The 14,790-nt window shown below is 44.3% G+C and overlaps 1 protein-coding gene across 1 annotated transcript in view; it reads left to right on the top strand.

Moving 5' to 3' along the window:
- The window catches only part of Rsf1 (remodeling and spacing factor 1), a 112,821-nt gene extending 102,229 nt beyond the window's left edge, over positions 1-10,592 (top strand). The window contains exons 15-16 of the mRNA XM_075953043.1: positions 173-361; positions 3,524-10,592. Coding sequence (XP_075809158.1) covers positions 173-361; positions 3,524-4,092 — 758 coding nt within the window. The 3' untranslated portion in view covers positions 4,093-10,592. The remainder of the gene's footprint in view (positions 1-172; positions 362-3,523) is intronic.
- The last annotated feature ends 4,198 nt before the right edge of the window (positions 10,593-14,790 follow it).

Below are 14,790 nucleotides of genomic sequence, written 5' to 3' on the forward strand. Positions count from 1 at the left end.
GGTAAATTAATTTTTATTGAAAAGGAAATAAAATTTATAAAACTTATTCAACAAAAATATTTACAACTGAGCTCAATTAACTTTATGATTTTATAGCCTGAACCTGTTAAACTACCAATGGATTTAAATTTTGTTCTTCTTTGTTCCCCTTCTTTTTCTCCCCTCTAAACAGAAAGTGACTTTAGCGATGACTTTAGTGATGATTTTGTAGAAACCCGGCGAAGACGATCAAGAAGGAACCAGAAAAGACAGATTAACTACAAAGAAGATTCGGAAAGTGACGGTTCCCAGAAAAGTATACGACGGGGTAAAGAAATCAGGCGCATCCACAAGCGCAGGCTCTCCAGCTCAGAGAGTGAAGGTGAGCAGGAGGTTTCGCCGTGTAGCCTTAGGTGTCCTGAACTCACTCTGTAGACCAGGCTGGCCTGGAACTCCAGAGATCCACCTGCCTCTGCCTCCTGAGTGCTAGGATTAAGGGTTTGTGCCTCCTGCCTGGCTGATTTTTTTTTTTAAGATTTATTTATTTATTATGTACACAGTGTTCAGCCTCCATGTATACCCGCACGCCAGAAGAGGGCACCAGACCTCATTACAGATGGTTGTGAGCCACCATGTGGTTGCTGGGAATTGAACTGGGGACCTCTGGAAGAGCAGTCAGTGCTCTTAACCTCTGAGCCATCTCTCCAGCCCTGATTTTTTTTTTAATGCATATAATCACTAGTGTGATTGGAATAAATCCTAGTACTTTTACCCTATTTATTCATGTATTATGTGTCTTTGAGTGCTGTAGTTTCATGTATGCTTACATGACAGAAGAGGGTGTCAAATCCCACTATAGATGTTTGGTTGTGAGCCACCCTGTGGGTGCTGGGAACTGAACTCAGGTCCAATTCCTGGAAGATCTTCTGGTGCTCTTAACTGCTGAGCCATCTCTCCAGCCCCCGGATGCTAGTTTTGATGGGTTCCGTTGTATTTAGTTCTTCTGACTTGCTTTGTGCCTTACTCTGCTCCTTGTTGTTGCTTTTGCTCTATTTTAAAATCCCTCTCGTGCACTGAGTAGCTAAGCACGTTCACACCCTGTTAAACTGTCATCCTTCCCGACTTCACTGCATTTCCGCTGGGGTCTGTTGTATGTAACCTCATGAACTACACTATACAGAAAAGGCCTTGAACTCACAAGAGGTCCGCCTGCCTCTGCCTCCCAAGTGCTGGGATTCAAGGCATGCATCACCACCTGGCCTTTATTTAATTTTAATTAATTTAGAGGAGCCACATGACTAGTATCTGCTATATTACGTGAATAGACCATTGTATGGATTAGGGATATATTATGTGTGAGATGGGAATATTTTGAACTTTTTGAGCAGTGGAGTCATACAATCTCAATGTGGGTTCTAAGTTGGTACAGTATCAGTAAATTGAAGAAGATGAACAAGGCAGTAGCTTGGGGAATTATGGTCCAGGGATGAGATGATGCTGGGTGGAGCTAGGTCCACAGCTGTAAGAGGAAAAGGTATCAAATTATGGAAAGTTCTGTTTTTTAAGATTGACTTTTCGTTATTTTGTGTGTTTGTGCCTGTTGTGTGTGTGTGCACGCATATATATACTAAATACATGCTTAGTGCCTGTGGACACCAAATGGAGTCAGATTCCCTGGAACTGGAATTACATGTGGTTGTCAGAGCTGGGAACTAAACCCAGATGCTCAGCAAGAACAGCAAGAGGTCTTGATTGCTGGGCCACTCTCCCAGCTTTCCAAGGATAGGTTTCAATGGTGGACTCAAAGAAATCAAGAACAAGCAGCTTTAAGAACAAAACTGCCGTAAGGCCTTTGGGAGTTCTTTTGTTTGCATTGAACTGAAGAGGCCGTTTTAGATATCTAAGCATACGTGTTGAAGAGGCATTTGACTAATCTGTAATTCAGCAGTTGCCTAAAACAAGAGCCTCCTCAGCTCGTAGGTGTGTGTGTAGGGACGAGACTGGGTGAGAGGACTCAAGAAGCAAGCACAGACCACAGTAAGACATTCACAGTCTCCCAGAATGCCGGAGGCCGTGTAAATATACAACATATGGCGATTGATAATTCAGATGTCAACCCACCAGAGCAGTGACGCTGATGGAGGTTGATCCTGCAGGACCATGGACTCTGGAAACGTGGCTCGCATTTTCTAAGGCAGCTTGGTCTCCCCAGTACCTGTCCTGTCTTGTGTAATGTCATGTGATGTGTATGTAATCTCATGATTACATCTCAGTCTTACGGGCACATATATCTGTGGATGGTCAGGAAGATGACTTTTCATTTAGCAATCAGTTTTGGTAGATAGAATATATACTAGGACATGCTACAATAACTTGATCTGTTTGTCCCATGAGGGCTGTAGACACTTAAAAGCCTGTTTTGTTCCTTTTACTCAGGCTAACTGTACAATTAGCTCACTTCCACCTCAGAGTAAAGTCAGAGTCCCAGATGTCTACCGAGGTTGCTACACAAAGCACCCTAAGGAAAGCATGCCAAGTGTGCTAACAACTGATTTATGTCTCAAAGTTTGTCACTAGGCACCGTGCCCCCCTTATCCCTGAAACCTTGAAACCCTTGTGTTTACGTGGTAAATAGCTTGACTCCTTAGTCGCTCCCCTTAGAAATGTGCTTTTGACCAATGAGAGGTAACTCTTGTAATTTTTTATTACCGCTCTAAGCACCGTGTGGGAGGGAAGTTTGGAGTCTAGAGGAGAAGTTAGGAGGAATTAGAAGCAGGTGAGGAGAATTAGAATAGAGGCAGAAGAATAAAGAGAAGTGTTGGAACCAGACGTGAGTGAGAAAGTTTGTTCACTCACAGTTCCCTAACAAAGAAGTTCCTTTCGGTTGTAGCAGCCATCTGAACCCTGAAGTGGGCTTGGGGCTGGATCCTAAAGGCCCTCAATACCAGAGGAGTTTAGTGTCTTCAAAGTTGTTTGGTGTACAGTGATACCTGGTAATTTGCTTTTGTTTTTGGTGTTTTGAGAAGGATTTCATATAACCTGGATGCCCTTGTGTCTATGATCCCCCTCTACTTCCCGAGATGGGGATCACAGGTGCACACTGCCATGCCTTCCTGCGACTTTAATCCTCCCTCCTCACATGTTTACCCGGCCCTCAGTTAGGAAGAGAGGACTTTCTCGGTTCTATCAGTTTACCCTCGCCTAACTCAAGGACCATCAGACCCTCTTCTTCCGCTCCCCCAGAGAAGTCAATAAACAGTAGATCCTTTTGAGACAGGGTTTCTCTGTGGCTCTGGATCCTGTCCTGGAACTCACGCTGTAGACCAGAGATCCACCACCTGCCTCTGCCTCTCGCGTGCTGGGATTAAAGGCATTTGTGCCACCACCGCCCGGCCACAGTAGATCTTATTGAGCATTGTTGCAGTTGGCGGTGGGAGTTGGATATCTATCAGTCCATTTATTGCAGAGCATGGTGGGAAAGATAGGCATGCTTAAACGTGTTTATGGTTAATTGTGTCTACAGCTTAAATATTGTTTATTCTAGAGAGCTATATGACCAAGAACTCTGAAGATGATGAGGTCACAAAAGCGCCTAAGCGATCTGTTCGGAAACGGGGCCGAAGCACGGATGAGTACTCAGACGCAGATGAGGATGATGAAGAGGAAGGCAAACCATCCCGCAAGCGGCTCCACCGCATTGAGACGGACGAGGAGAGCTGTGACAATGCTCGTGGAGATGCAGAGCAGCCTCCCCGTGACAGCCAGCCCAGGGCCCTGCCCTCAGAGCAGGAGAGCAGCAAGAAGCCCTATCGGATAGAGAGTGATGAGGAAGAGGACTTTGAGAATGTGGGCAAAGTAGGGAGCCCATTGGACTACAGCCTAGTGGACTTGCCTTCCACCAACGGACAGAGCCCGGGCAAAGCCATTGAGAACTTGATGAGCAAGCCAACTGAAAAGTCCCAGACCCCCAAGGACAGCGGCACGGCCAGTGCGAATCTAGCCCCCAATGGGACAAGTGGTGGACAGGAGGTGGGGGCCCCAGAGGAGGACGAAGATGAGCTTTTGCGAGTGACTGACCTTGTTGATTATGTCTGTAACAGTGAACAGTTATAAGACTTCTTTCCATTTTTGTGCTAATTTATTCCACGGTAGCTCTCACACCAGCGGGCCAGTTAGTAAAAGCTGTTTAATTTTCCTAGAAAACGCTACTACAGAACGACTTTTTACAAGAGAAATTTCAACAAATCCTGAAGTCTTTCTGTGAAGTGACCAGTTTTGAACTTTGAAGATTAATAATTGCTGTAAATTCCTTTTGATTTTCTTTTTCCAAGTTCATGGTCCTTGGTAATTTCATTCATGGGAAAAAAATCTTATTATAATAACAACAAAGATTTGTATATTTTTGACTTTATATTTCCTGAGCTCTCCTGACTTTGTGAAAAGTGTGGATACGAATGCATTCCGAATCTGTGAGGGCCCAAAGCAGAACTTAGGGCGGGAGAAGCACCTGTGCTCTAGCTTTTCATATTAAATATATATTATATTTAACACTCATGGCATAGATGGTGATTAACAAACTGTTTAAAGGTCAGTCTACTGTTGCAGTTTGAGAATTGTAGATACAACACCGTACATACGTCACTTAGTAGTAGCCTTCGTGAAATCAGTTTGTTTGCTCTTGGAGTTACCACGCATTAATAAAGAAGAGACCATGGAAGTACATTCTAACAACACTTTACCCTAAGTTTCTGTTACAGTAGAGTTTCTTGTTTAAAAGAAAATCAGACACACAAAATCATCTGGAAACCATCTGTATAGGAAATGGTATAACGATGCCACGGCAACCAGATCATGCTAGCAGCGAGTGTGCAGTAGCTCGTGTGCACCGTGTCGGGTGGGGAGCTGGCGCAGAGTGAGTGTGGGCTTTCCTACCGTGCGGGTACACTGTAGTCATGTTAGCTCTCCCGGCCATGTGGTGTTAACTAGCTGAGATGTGATTTGAATATGACCATCTAAACCTAGCCTATGTGGAGATGCTAAGCTGACAGTGGTCTGTTAGCACATCTGAAGACCCAGAAGGGATTTTCAGGTGAACTCTGACTGGTCTGTTCTTACCCTTGAGTATCTACTTCAAATTGAAGTCTACAAACAAAGCAGTTCCTTTGGGAGGTTTTTAGTTTTGAGTTTAAGCATGTAGTGTGTGTGTGTGTGTGTGTGTGTGTGTGTGTGTGTGTGTGTGTTGGAATTTTCTGTCTGCCTGGATACATTAGCAGGACTTGAATGTAGTTCTGGCATTTGGCCATTCTGTACGTCTATTAAAATCCATTGATAGTCACACAACCAACAGAACTGCGAGCCTCTGGTTTGCTTCCGTTCAAACCTCTCCACACTCTAAGGATTCGCCCTTTGCTTCAGGAATCGGCGGTTTCTGATGAGCTAACGGGTCATGGCTGGCACTAAAACGGGAACCTGATCTTAGTTTCGGGCACAGCCCTAAGCCCATATATCTGTAGCATTTGTGATTCTTCCCGCCTGGCACGGCTGAAGCCTTCAGCATTGCTTCGGTGTGTGCCTTTGCCCAGGATCCAGGTTCTCTGTTCCAGTGTTGAATGTTGCCGGCAATAGACGGACCCGTATCTGCTGCTGGCCCAGGGAACATCGTTCTTCTTTCCGATTAAGCATTGTATGTAATAGCCAGTGTACAGTGGACCACTTCTTTTTTCATCACTAAGAGCTGCCATTAGACTTGCATCATAAAGACCTCTCTGGAAACTTTGTGCTCCTACTTTCTGTTCCTCGACAGATACTGCCCTTAAATCTTGGCCTTTAAAGTTTAGTGTTGATATTATTTTTTCCGTTACTGGATTTCTGTTTCACTTTAGTTCTGGAGAACTTGACCGATAATATTTTTGCTTTGATTCTAGTGATGTACTTGTATTTGCGTAACAATGAAACAATGAAAGCAGCTTAAAGAAAACCCAAGGATGCAGCTGCTGCTACAGGACCAGCTGTGGTTCTTTTTACCGTGCAACAGTTTTGTGCTTGGGAGGACGGGTGGGCTGACATTCGCAGGAAGTAAAGGACCTGAGGGAGCCACACTCACTTTTAGCTGTTGTTTGAAAACCAGACAAGTAAACCCTTAACTGTCTAGAACAGACAGAAGAACTCCTACTTGAGCATGGTAAGTGGTTCCTTTCCCCCAGTCTCAGAAGGTCTCAGCCCTGCCACCAGAGAGAGCCACCCTGGCGTAGCAGCTCTCCCTGTGCCTGTCTCCAGCTCTTGTATCCACCTACCAATTCTCACCATTTATACAGCCGCAGACGAGTAGCTAATGCAGCAGGAGCGGAATGTGAAGTAACTTCTGTCGTGGAAAACCCACGGTGATTTTCACAGTAAAGACTGAGTTTCCCACTTAGCAAACGTCCCATTGGCGGGTTCAGAACCACTGTGTGCTACCTGATCCTCACTAAACTTGAGTGTCTCCCTTCTAAACTTGCATTCTCACTGGCCAACTGGCTATCAGTAGTAATCCGGGCAGCTAATCCATACTAATTCTTAGTATCCAGAGAGTTCTGCTGCTTGACTTTTTTTATTGTTTCTATTCATGTTGGAGATCGAATCCAGGTCCTCATGCGTGCTGGGTAGAACTCCTGCCGTGTTTAGTGTTTAAGACTCTGTCCCTCAGAGTCTGTTATCTCTCAGAAATACTCACTTGGAAGATGCTCCCAGCGAGGTTTCTGTTGCTGCTGTCAAAATAAATGTGTATCAAAAAATCCCAGTACAGCCATTGAGAATTGGAGGATGGAAAGGCAAGCAGTGAGTCGGGTCTTAAGGAAGTCAGGTCACTATCTTCAATCCTTGATAGATGCAGGTTCTCAACTGATCTGTAGAATGTCCCCTTTAGTAACACCAGTCACTCCCTGGTACCTTTTGAAATATTAGCATTAAGCTTGTCTCAGACTCTCAGTCTACAGCATAGGCATCATGGAAAGATACAGTAGTATTCAGAGGGTTTACTTTGCCATAAAGTTTGAAGACTCGCCAGATTTGAAACAGCGTAGGAAAAGGACTCAGACTGTACTGGTGTGATGGCAAGTTGGTGTTTATTGTTACTGCAAAGTGATGTTTCCAACAGAACACAACACAGGGAGGCTTCCTTGGCATCGTTGTCAGCTTGTCAAGGTTGCAGATTCAGAGGCAGAAGAGTTTCATTAAGAATGAATTCGTGTTTACTGGTAACTTATTTTTTAAAAAGTGATCTGCCAAAGAACCAAGAACTTCAGATACTAATGGATGGCGTTGTTGTGGGGGGGAAGATTGCTAACAATGTTATTCTCTTTTCACTTTCTAGTGGCTAGGGCCTATCCTATATCACAGACATTTAGGCAGAGTACATATACTAAGGAAAACGTGGACACTTGTTTAATTTGAGAGTGGGAAGGATGGAGAATGTGCTGGTAATTTTGAGTGGGAAGGATGGAGTTCCTGTCAGCCTCATTTGTAGGCAGAGGTGCTAGCCACTGCTAACTGTTCTCTCCGGAGACAAAACAAATCTTAACATTCAGATAATGCTGTGACTCCACGGCCCGCTGCCAGCCAAGCCGCTGGTCTCTGTTCAGGATAGTGTGCCCGCTTTAGAACAGGTGTTCAAACCAAGAGTTTTCTTAAGGGGAAATGTGTATACACGCAACTTCCTGGATGACTACTAGAATACTGAACTCATCATGAACTTACTTATAAAATATATAAGGTAAATATTTGTGACAAAATTATGAATATGATTCAGTTATAGAAAGTTTAGAGAAATAGTTTTTCTTGTTGGTTTGGCATTCTCAGAATATATTTCTGGTTCTCATGGGAGTCAGAGAATGCCAAGACCACGTGTGTGCTGTAATCTACATAGTCCTTGTCTGTGTTCATATGGTCCATTATTGAACTCTCAGAATAAATCCATTCCTGTTTTATCCTCCATTCCCGTTGTAAACCGTGGAGGTGGCAAGGTAACTGCTGGCGTATGTTCTCACTGTTTGTCCCCGATCCTGAAGGAAGAGGCATTTGCTTTCAGTGGCTTTTGTTTTATTTTATTTTTATTTTTTGGTTTTTTGAGACAGGGTTTCTCTGTGTAACCCTGGCTGTCCTGGAACTCACTCTGTTGACCAGGCTGACCTCTGATTCACAGAGATCCACCTGCTTCTGCCTCCTGAGTGCTGGGATTAAAGGTGTGCACCACCACCACCCAGCTTCAGTTTTTAAACTTTGTTATGTCTCCACTTAATTTTCAAAATATTTCAATCCAACTTAAATGAGTTAACACCTTTGAGTGCCAACGTTTGCTAGGAGACTGCATATCACTGAGGATAATCTGTCCCCATGTAATCGTCGTAAGCCAAGATAAGGCGGACCTGGTCCGGAAGCACCGGATCGTGCGCACAGCACCTGCTGCTCACACCAACCCTCTCACACGTTGCTTAGAACGGTTCCCTTGGCATTTCCGCCCCTCAGGCCATGTCCACACCTCCCTGCCCTGTTTCGTATGTGTGCCACTTTGCTGGGGAGACCTGTTCTGGAACATTCGCTGCGCTCTTTTCAGTTCAAAGTGTTTTTATCTTGCTGTTTTAGATGTCTGTCCTATACACAATATATGCGAAAGAATATATCAAATTACCAGAGGAATGGGGATTTACTAAGTTCTAGACATTTTGAATGAGGAAAAAAAAAAGAACTATATTTGTGGGTTTGTTTTCTTTTTCTGCCAAACTGGTACAAGCTAGAAAATGTGCAGAGGACTTCATGAATAGCCTGCCTTGTTCTTTTTGCCACTGGATGATTTACATTAAGAACGTGCTGGTTTAACTCTGTTTTCTTGACTTTCATCAGTTTCAGGAGTCTGACTTAAGTGTTTGGGGTTTGTTGATGTGTATTTATTGCGTCCTGGTCTTAGGCCAGGGGGCTGCATGTTGTGTTTGTGGACGGCCAGAACACAGTCATTGTGGGACTTAACGGCTCGAGATCTTCTAAATCATTTAACTTATTTTGTACGTTGCAAAAAAAGAAGAAAAAGTTTATTTTGCTTGAGAGTCACATTTTTTTATAACTGTACAGCTTTTAAGGGACGGGAGGTGGGAAATACCCTAAAATAGGATGTAGATTTTTACAGTTGTGTTTATGCTAGAACATCTACAGGAACATTATGTAATTAAACCTCAAATTGTTTAACACCTGTGCCGTGGTCTTTTTCGTTCTGTTGCCCAGGCAATCAGCGGCATTCTTTCCGTGCATGGCTTCTTACTGCTTGTCTAGGGTATTGTTGGCTTTGGTGTGTTTTGTTCTTGATAGTAGTGTGTGGGTTCCTTGCCTAAAACTCCCATGGGGTTCCATGTGCACTTTAAGGGATGGACTACGTTGAGATGGATGTGGGAGTGGAGGCAGGGCTAGGAACGAGGGAGAAACTTGAACTGTTTCACCATTCCGTAGACTTAGCCAGTTTGCTGAGACTTGGCAGGAAGGGACACCACGTTCAGTTTTTCAGTCCCCCTTATTTGGTAATTTTGGTCTCTTCCGCTGGCAGTCGTCAGGGCACATTCCGCCATGCTGCCGCCACACCTTTTACCATTCTAATTCACTACCTGTAGAGCATTAACTTTTGTTTGTTTTCAAGACAGGGTTTCTCTGCAGCTTTGAACTCTGTCCCGGAACTCACTCTGTAGACCAGGCTGACCTCAAACTTGCAGAGATCCTCCTGCCTCTGCCTCCCGAGTGCTGGGATTAAATAAAGGTGTGCGCCAGCACTGCCTGGCCCATAACCATTCCTATAAGGAATTAAACCCATCTCAATGTGTCATGATTTCTAAGTAACCTTCACCTGTTGTCAACTAATTTGGGAAATAATTTTCTTTGCTCTCTTCACCCATTTGGAAACTTAGGGACTATGAAATTCAATGTGAAGAGTACACATTCGAGATAAGAGTCTGTAAATTGTCTTACTTTTGAATCTTGCTTTATTTTATAAAGTAGTAACTAAGTTCCAGGAAGCATCCAATCAGAACGTGTCTTGGATTTTCAGATGTGCTTTCATAAAATACTTTATTTTCCCTATGCATAAAATAAAAATAATTGGAGCGGTTCTCAAAATGCTTTTTTTCCCAAGAGAGCTGAGGCAGAAGCTCCAAGATTGGTACAAGACCAACTCCTGGTTACTCAGGAACGTGCCGTTAGCCAGAGCAGAACTGGAGTCACTCCCACACTCCTGCAGGTGGGAGTCAAGGGCAGGAATCTGAAAACTGGAACCATGATTCTCATATCTAGGAAAACCTGTGTCTGAGAGGTGCGGCAGACCCTGAGAGCTCAGAGCTTCAGGAGCTCTAGAACCGCAGTGCGTATTCAACGTGAGAACCAAAATATGTTGTGGCTGGGGCCAATATTTTTGTTAATGAAATGTTGAATGTCTCCTTACAGTCTGATCGAAATTCTCAGTGTACTAAGCCAGGCCTAAGCCATTTTACAGCTATTGGCCTAACTGTAACTTTTTTTTTCAAAATGTTTTATTATAATACTTGTCATTTCTTTTACTTAATATATGTCAATTGTCATAATAAAAAGTTTAAATAAGTTGATGTACTTAGCATTGTGTTTGAAACTTAGTTTATGTTAAATTTTGTGGCATTCTAGGAAGCTCAGACTTTTCAATAACTGGCTCATAAAGAGTTAAGATGGCCCGTATCCCCCAGGAATAGACTAGTATCTGTGATCTAGAAAGCCAATCTGAAGCTAGATCAACTCTCAAAACAGTTTTTCTGGCTGTTCTTCAGCTAGGTCTACAAAGGGACAGCACCACCCACGGTTTCTGTCACTGTCTCTGGAGTGTTGACAAACACATCCCAGAGGCCAGGGCTTTGTTCTGCCATCCTTGGGAATGCAGCTATCCTAGAAGTCAGCAGCACAGGGCAAAGGATTCCTTTCCCGGCTGGGGTGCAGGGTGTGTGTGTGTCTCATCTAAATTCTGATGTTTTTCTTCTCTTAAAATACCTGAAGTTTTGTTTTGTTTTAGCCAGCAAACTAGCAGAATTTATCAGTACTCAAAAATCTGACCGTAGGGCTGGAGGGATGGCTCAAAGGTTAAGAGCATTGCCTGCTCTTCCAAAGGTCCTGAGTTCAATTCCCAGCAATCACATGGTGGCTCACAACCATCTGTAATGAGATATGGTGTCCTCTTCTGGCCTGCAAGCATTCACACAGACAGAATATTGTATACATAATAAATAAATATTTTTTTTAAAAATCTGACCGTAAACTACGAATTAAAATTGAGGAAAAATGCGAATCAGGGTTTCACTAACTGGAAAGAACGCTGGTGATGGAAAGAAAATGGTCAGTTATATTTACACTTCGAGAGTTTTAAACAGATCAGCTAAGAAGTGGCCCGAACAGTTTTGTTTTGTTGTTTTAATGTTTTTATTTTATGTGTGTGGGTGCTTTGTCTGCATGTACCTTCATGGTGCCTTTGGAGGTCAGAAGAAGGCATTAGATCCCCTAAACTGAACAGTTGTGAACCACCACGGAGGTCCTGGGAATTGAACCTGGCTCCTCTGGAAGAGCAGCCAGTGCTCTTAACTGCTGAGCCGTCTCTCCCCACGACAGCCCTAACAATTCAGAGTCTTAGCTGAGCATCGGGCTAGAACATAGCTGTTAACTGTAATCTTAGATTAAGAGACCAGAGGATGGTTTCCTTTTTTCCTTATTCTTTTATTCTCTCTGTTTTTTTCGAGACAAGGTTTCTCTGTGTAGCTTTGATGCCTGTTCTGGAACTTGGTCTGTAGACTAGGCTGGCCTAGAACTCACAGAGAACTGCCTGCCTCTGCCTCTCAAGTGTTGGGATTAAAGGTGTGCGCCACCACCGCCTGGCGAGGATGGTTTCTTTTTGAAACTAAGATTTTATTCACTAAATGGTGATCATTTAGTAGAAGTGGAATTATAATAAAATGATTTTAATTAAATTAAGTGTTTCCTGTTAGGACCCTTATGGGTGAGGTAAATGCTTATGTAATTTTGATTCTTTGATTACTGAAGGTCTAATTGACAATCAGAGAGGAAAAACACTAAAGGATGTGACCTATGCACACAACACTAGTGCCTACGGTCCTATCCCATTGGAGAAGCTGGCTAGACCCTACAGTACATGGTCACAGTATAGGCCACCCCGTTTCGTCCACTTGACCAGAGTCTCCACGAAGACTTTGCAGCAGCCCCTGTCTGTGTGTCCCTCTACCTGGTATCTTTCCTATTGCCTTTGGGTCTTCCACGTCTCCACCCCCTCTGACTCTGGTTTCAACTCTTCTGTGTATTCCTATGCAGTATTCTTTCTTCAAGGTTGAAAATGGGTATGTTGCCATTTAATGTCTTCTAATGTTTTTGCTTGATTTTCAGTGTTTAAACTGTATTTAGAAGTTCTTACAAAAGTAAAACTAGTTTCTGAGAGAAATTCCAAGAAACCCACAGGCTTTGTGGAGACAAGTGAATTCCATCGTCAGAAACAACTGTTAGATACAGCCGACAGAAGACGACTTGCTCCCCTCCTCTCCAAACAAAACATTTTATTCTACTTGATGATAAAACTTCATTATGACATATGGCTGGAATCTAACAGTAATTCTTACCTCGTAACAATGGGTTTGTAAACTTAATTCTCTTACCAAGAGGCAGGACCTTATATAACCCTGCCAATTGTTTTCAGGTGAGGTTTACATTAAAACACTAGAGTCTGAGCCAGGTGGTGGTGGCTCACGCCTTTAATCCCAGCACTTGGGAGGATAGGCTCCAAAGTGACAGAGAAACCCTGTCTTGAAAAACAAAAACAACAACAAAATTCTGGAGTCTGAATAAAAGAACAGGAATAATTACCAGGTCATAGTGGTTCTGCATCAACAGCACTCAGGGGACCACAAGGTGAAGGCTAGCCTGGGCTACACAGTATAGGAGGAGCAAAATCTACAAGCCTTCCGTTTTCAGTAGGTGATGCTGATCTGTTTGACACCTCTGATGAAACACCTCCTCTGCCTGGCGCTATAGCGAGCGCTTGCAGGGTCCCTTGTCGGGCTGAGATCCTGTGATCTCTTCAGTCATCTTGAACGAAACGTTTTGCCATTGGGCTATCACTATGTAAAAATGAGTAAGGCAAGTTGACAAGAAATCACTATAGTGGCTTTAGCCACTTCTGTCATACAGGGGGATTCCATTTCTGAGCAAAGCATTGGTTTCATCAATAAATGTTTTAGGAAAAATCTCAGAGTAATTGTTTCTCAAATTAGATTCATATGGTTTTTCTTTTCCAGGATTGGGCTTGAATGCTAGGCTAGTGCTCTGCTTGAATTCCTTCCGTCTGCTACTCTAGGAACCCATTCTGAAATCCTCTTTCTGAATTCTCCGACTTCGAGATATAAGCCTACATCTACTCAACTTTTGAAATTGGAAATTTAGAAATGATACTTCATCTCTCTTCTTGGGTGCATCTTCACAAACCCTTTTTCTCAATCTATATCCAAAGGGTTTTAACCTTCAGAGAGCGCTGGACTCTCATCCCCACCCTTATAGCCACGTTCTCATCCAAACCAGGGCAACACCTTGTTCATGTCCGGTGGTGTCTCTCTCCTCTTCTCACCACCAACAAACTAACCAAATTTAAAATCTTAACACTTGGGACTGGAGAGATAGGTCAGCCTGCGAGAGTGTCCCACACAGAGGGGTTCACAGCACCCCTGCAGAGTGACCACAACTGCCTGGAACTGGAACTCCAGGAGATCCAATGCCCTCTTCTGGGTTCTATGGGCGTCTGCACACGCACATACTTGTGTTAAAAGATAAGAATCTTAAAAAAAAAAATCTCTCAAACTGAAGACTCTCGACTCTCCCGTTAAGAAGATACCAAGAAGAAAAAATAGGAAAAAAACACAAAACTTATCACATCCTACATGCTATGTCCTCCAGCCTAAACAGCCCTAACCCCATAGTTATTATGTAATGGTCAAAAAAACAAGTGGAGTTTAGAGATCAGCTGACGACTGAATTCCATCCGTCCTCTTGGTCTCTTCTTACCAAACTCTAGCTTGTGAGTTTAATGCCTCAGGTCTCATGTGTCAAACGGGGACAGTAATAGAAAACTTGTTCATATCATAAAGAAAAAACTGAGTTGAGCAGGTGCGGTGATGCTTGCCTGTTATGTGTCTATCGGAGATCACCCTGGGCAGCATAGGGAAGCCCTTTCTCAAAAAACAACACACAAAAAGAAGAGATAAAAGAGCTTAGCCGCGCGGTACACAGGGCTGAGTCGCTGAGCCCGTCAGGCTCCACCGCTCGCTCTTTGGGGACCCTAGCGCCCCGGAACCCCGAGTTGCAGATGGAACGCTACCATCCCTTTCGGCTCTGTCTTTTGACTGACATGGTAACCTCTTTGTGCTCCTGGGGCCGTGCGGGGACCAAGACGGAGGTCTGGGGCTTGGCGGTGCAACCCGAGGAGGCGAGAGCCGGGAGACCCGTGCACCCGGCCTGCGGCCCTCCGGGCGGGCGTGGGTCCCAGCTCCCGGGCGTCCTCCTCGGCCCCGTGCCCGCTCTCGGGCCTCGCCTCGATGATCTGGAGATGGAACCACGGCGACGACACTCGCTCCTTCCAAACCTCCGAGGAGCAGGATGGGGGGGGGGGCGGGGAGGAGACGGGGGATCCGTACCACGTGACAAAAGCCAGACTGGTCGCGGCGGACCTCCCGGGCGCCTAGACCGGCCCGTCTCTATGGTCACCGGCGCGGAGGAGGTTGTCCTTCC

Source organism: Microtus pennsylvanicus, chromosome 18 (assembly GCF_037038515.1).
Source record: "Microtus pennsylvanicus isolate mMicPen1 chromosome 18, mMicPen1.hap1, whole genome shotgun sequence".
Lineage (NCBI taxonomy): Eukaryota > Metazoa > Chordata > Mammalia > Rodentia > Cricetidae > Microtus > Microtus pennsylvanicus.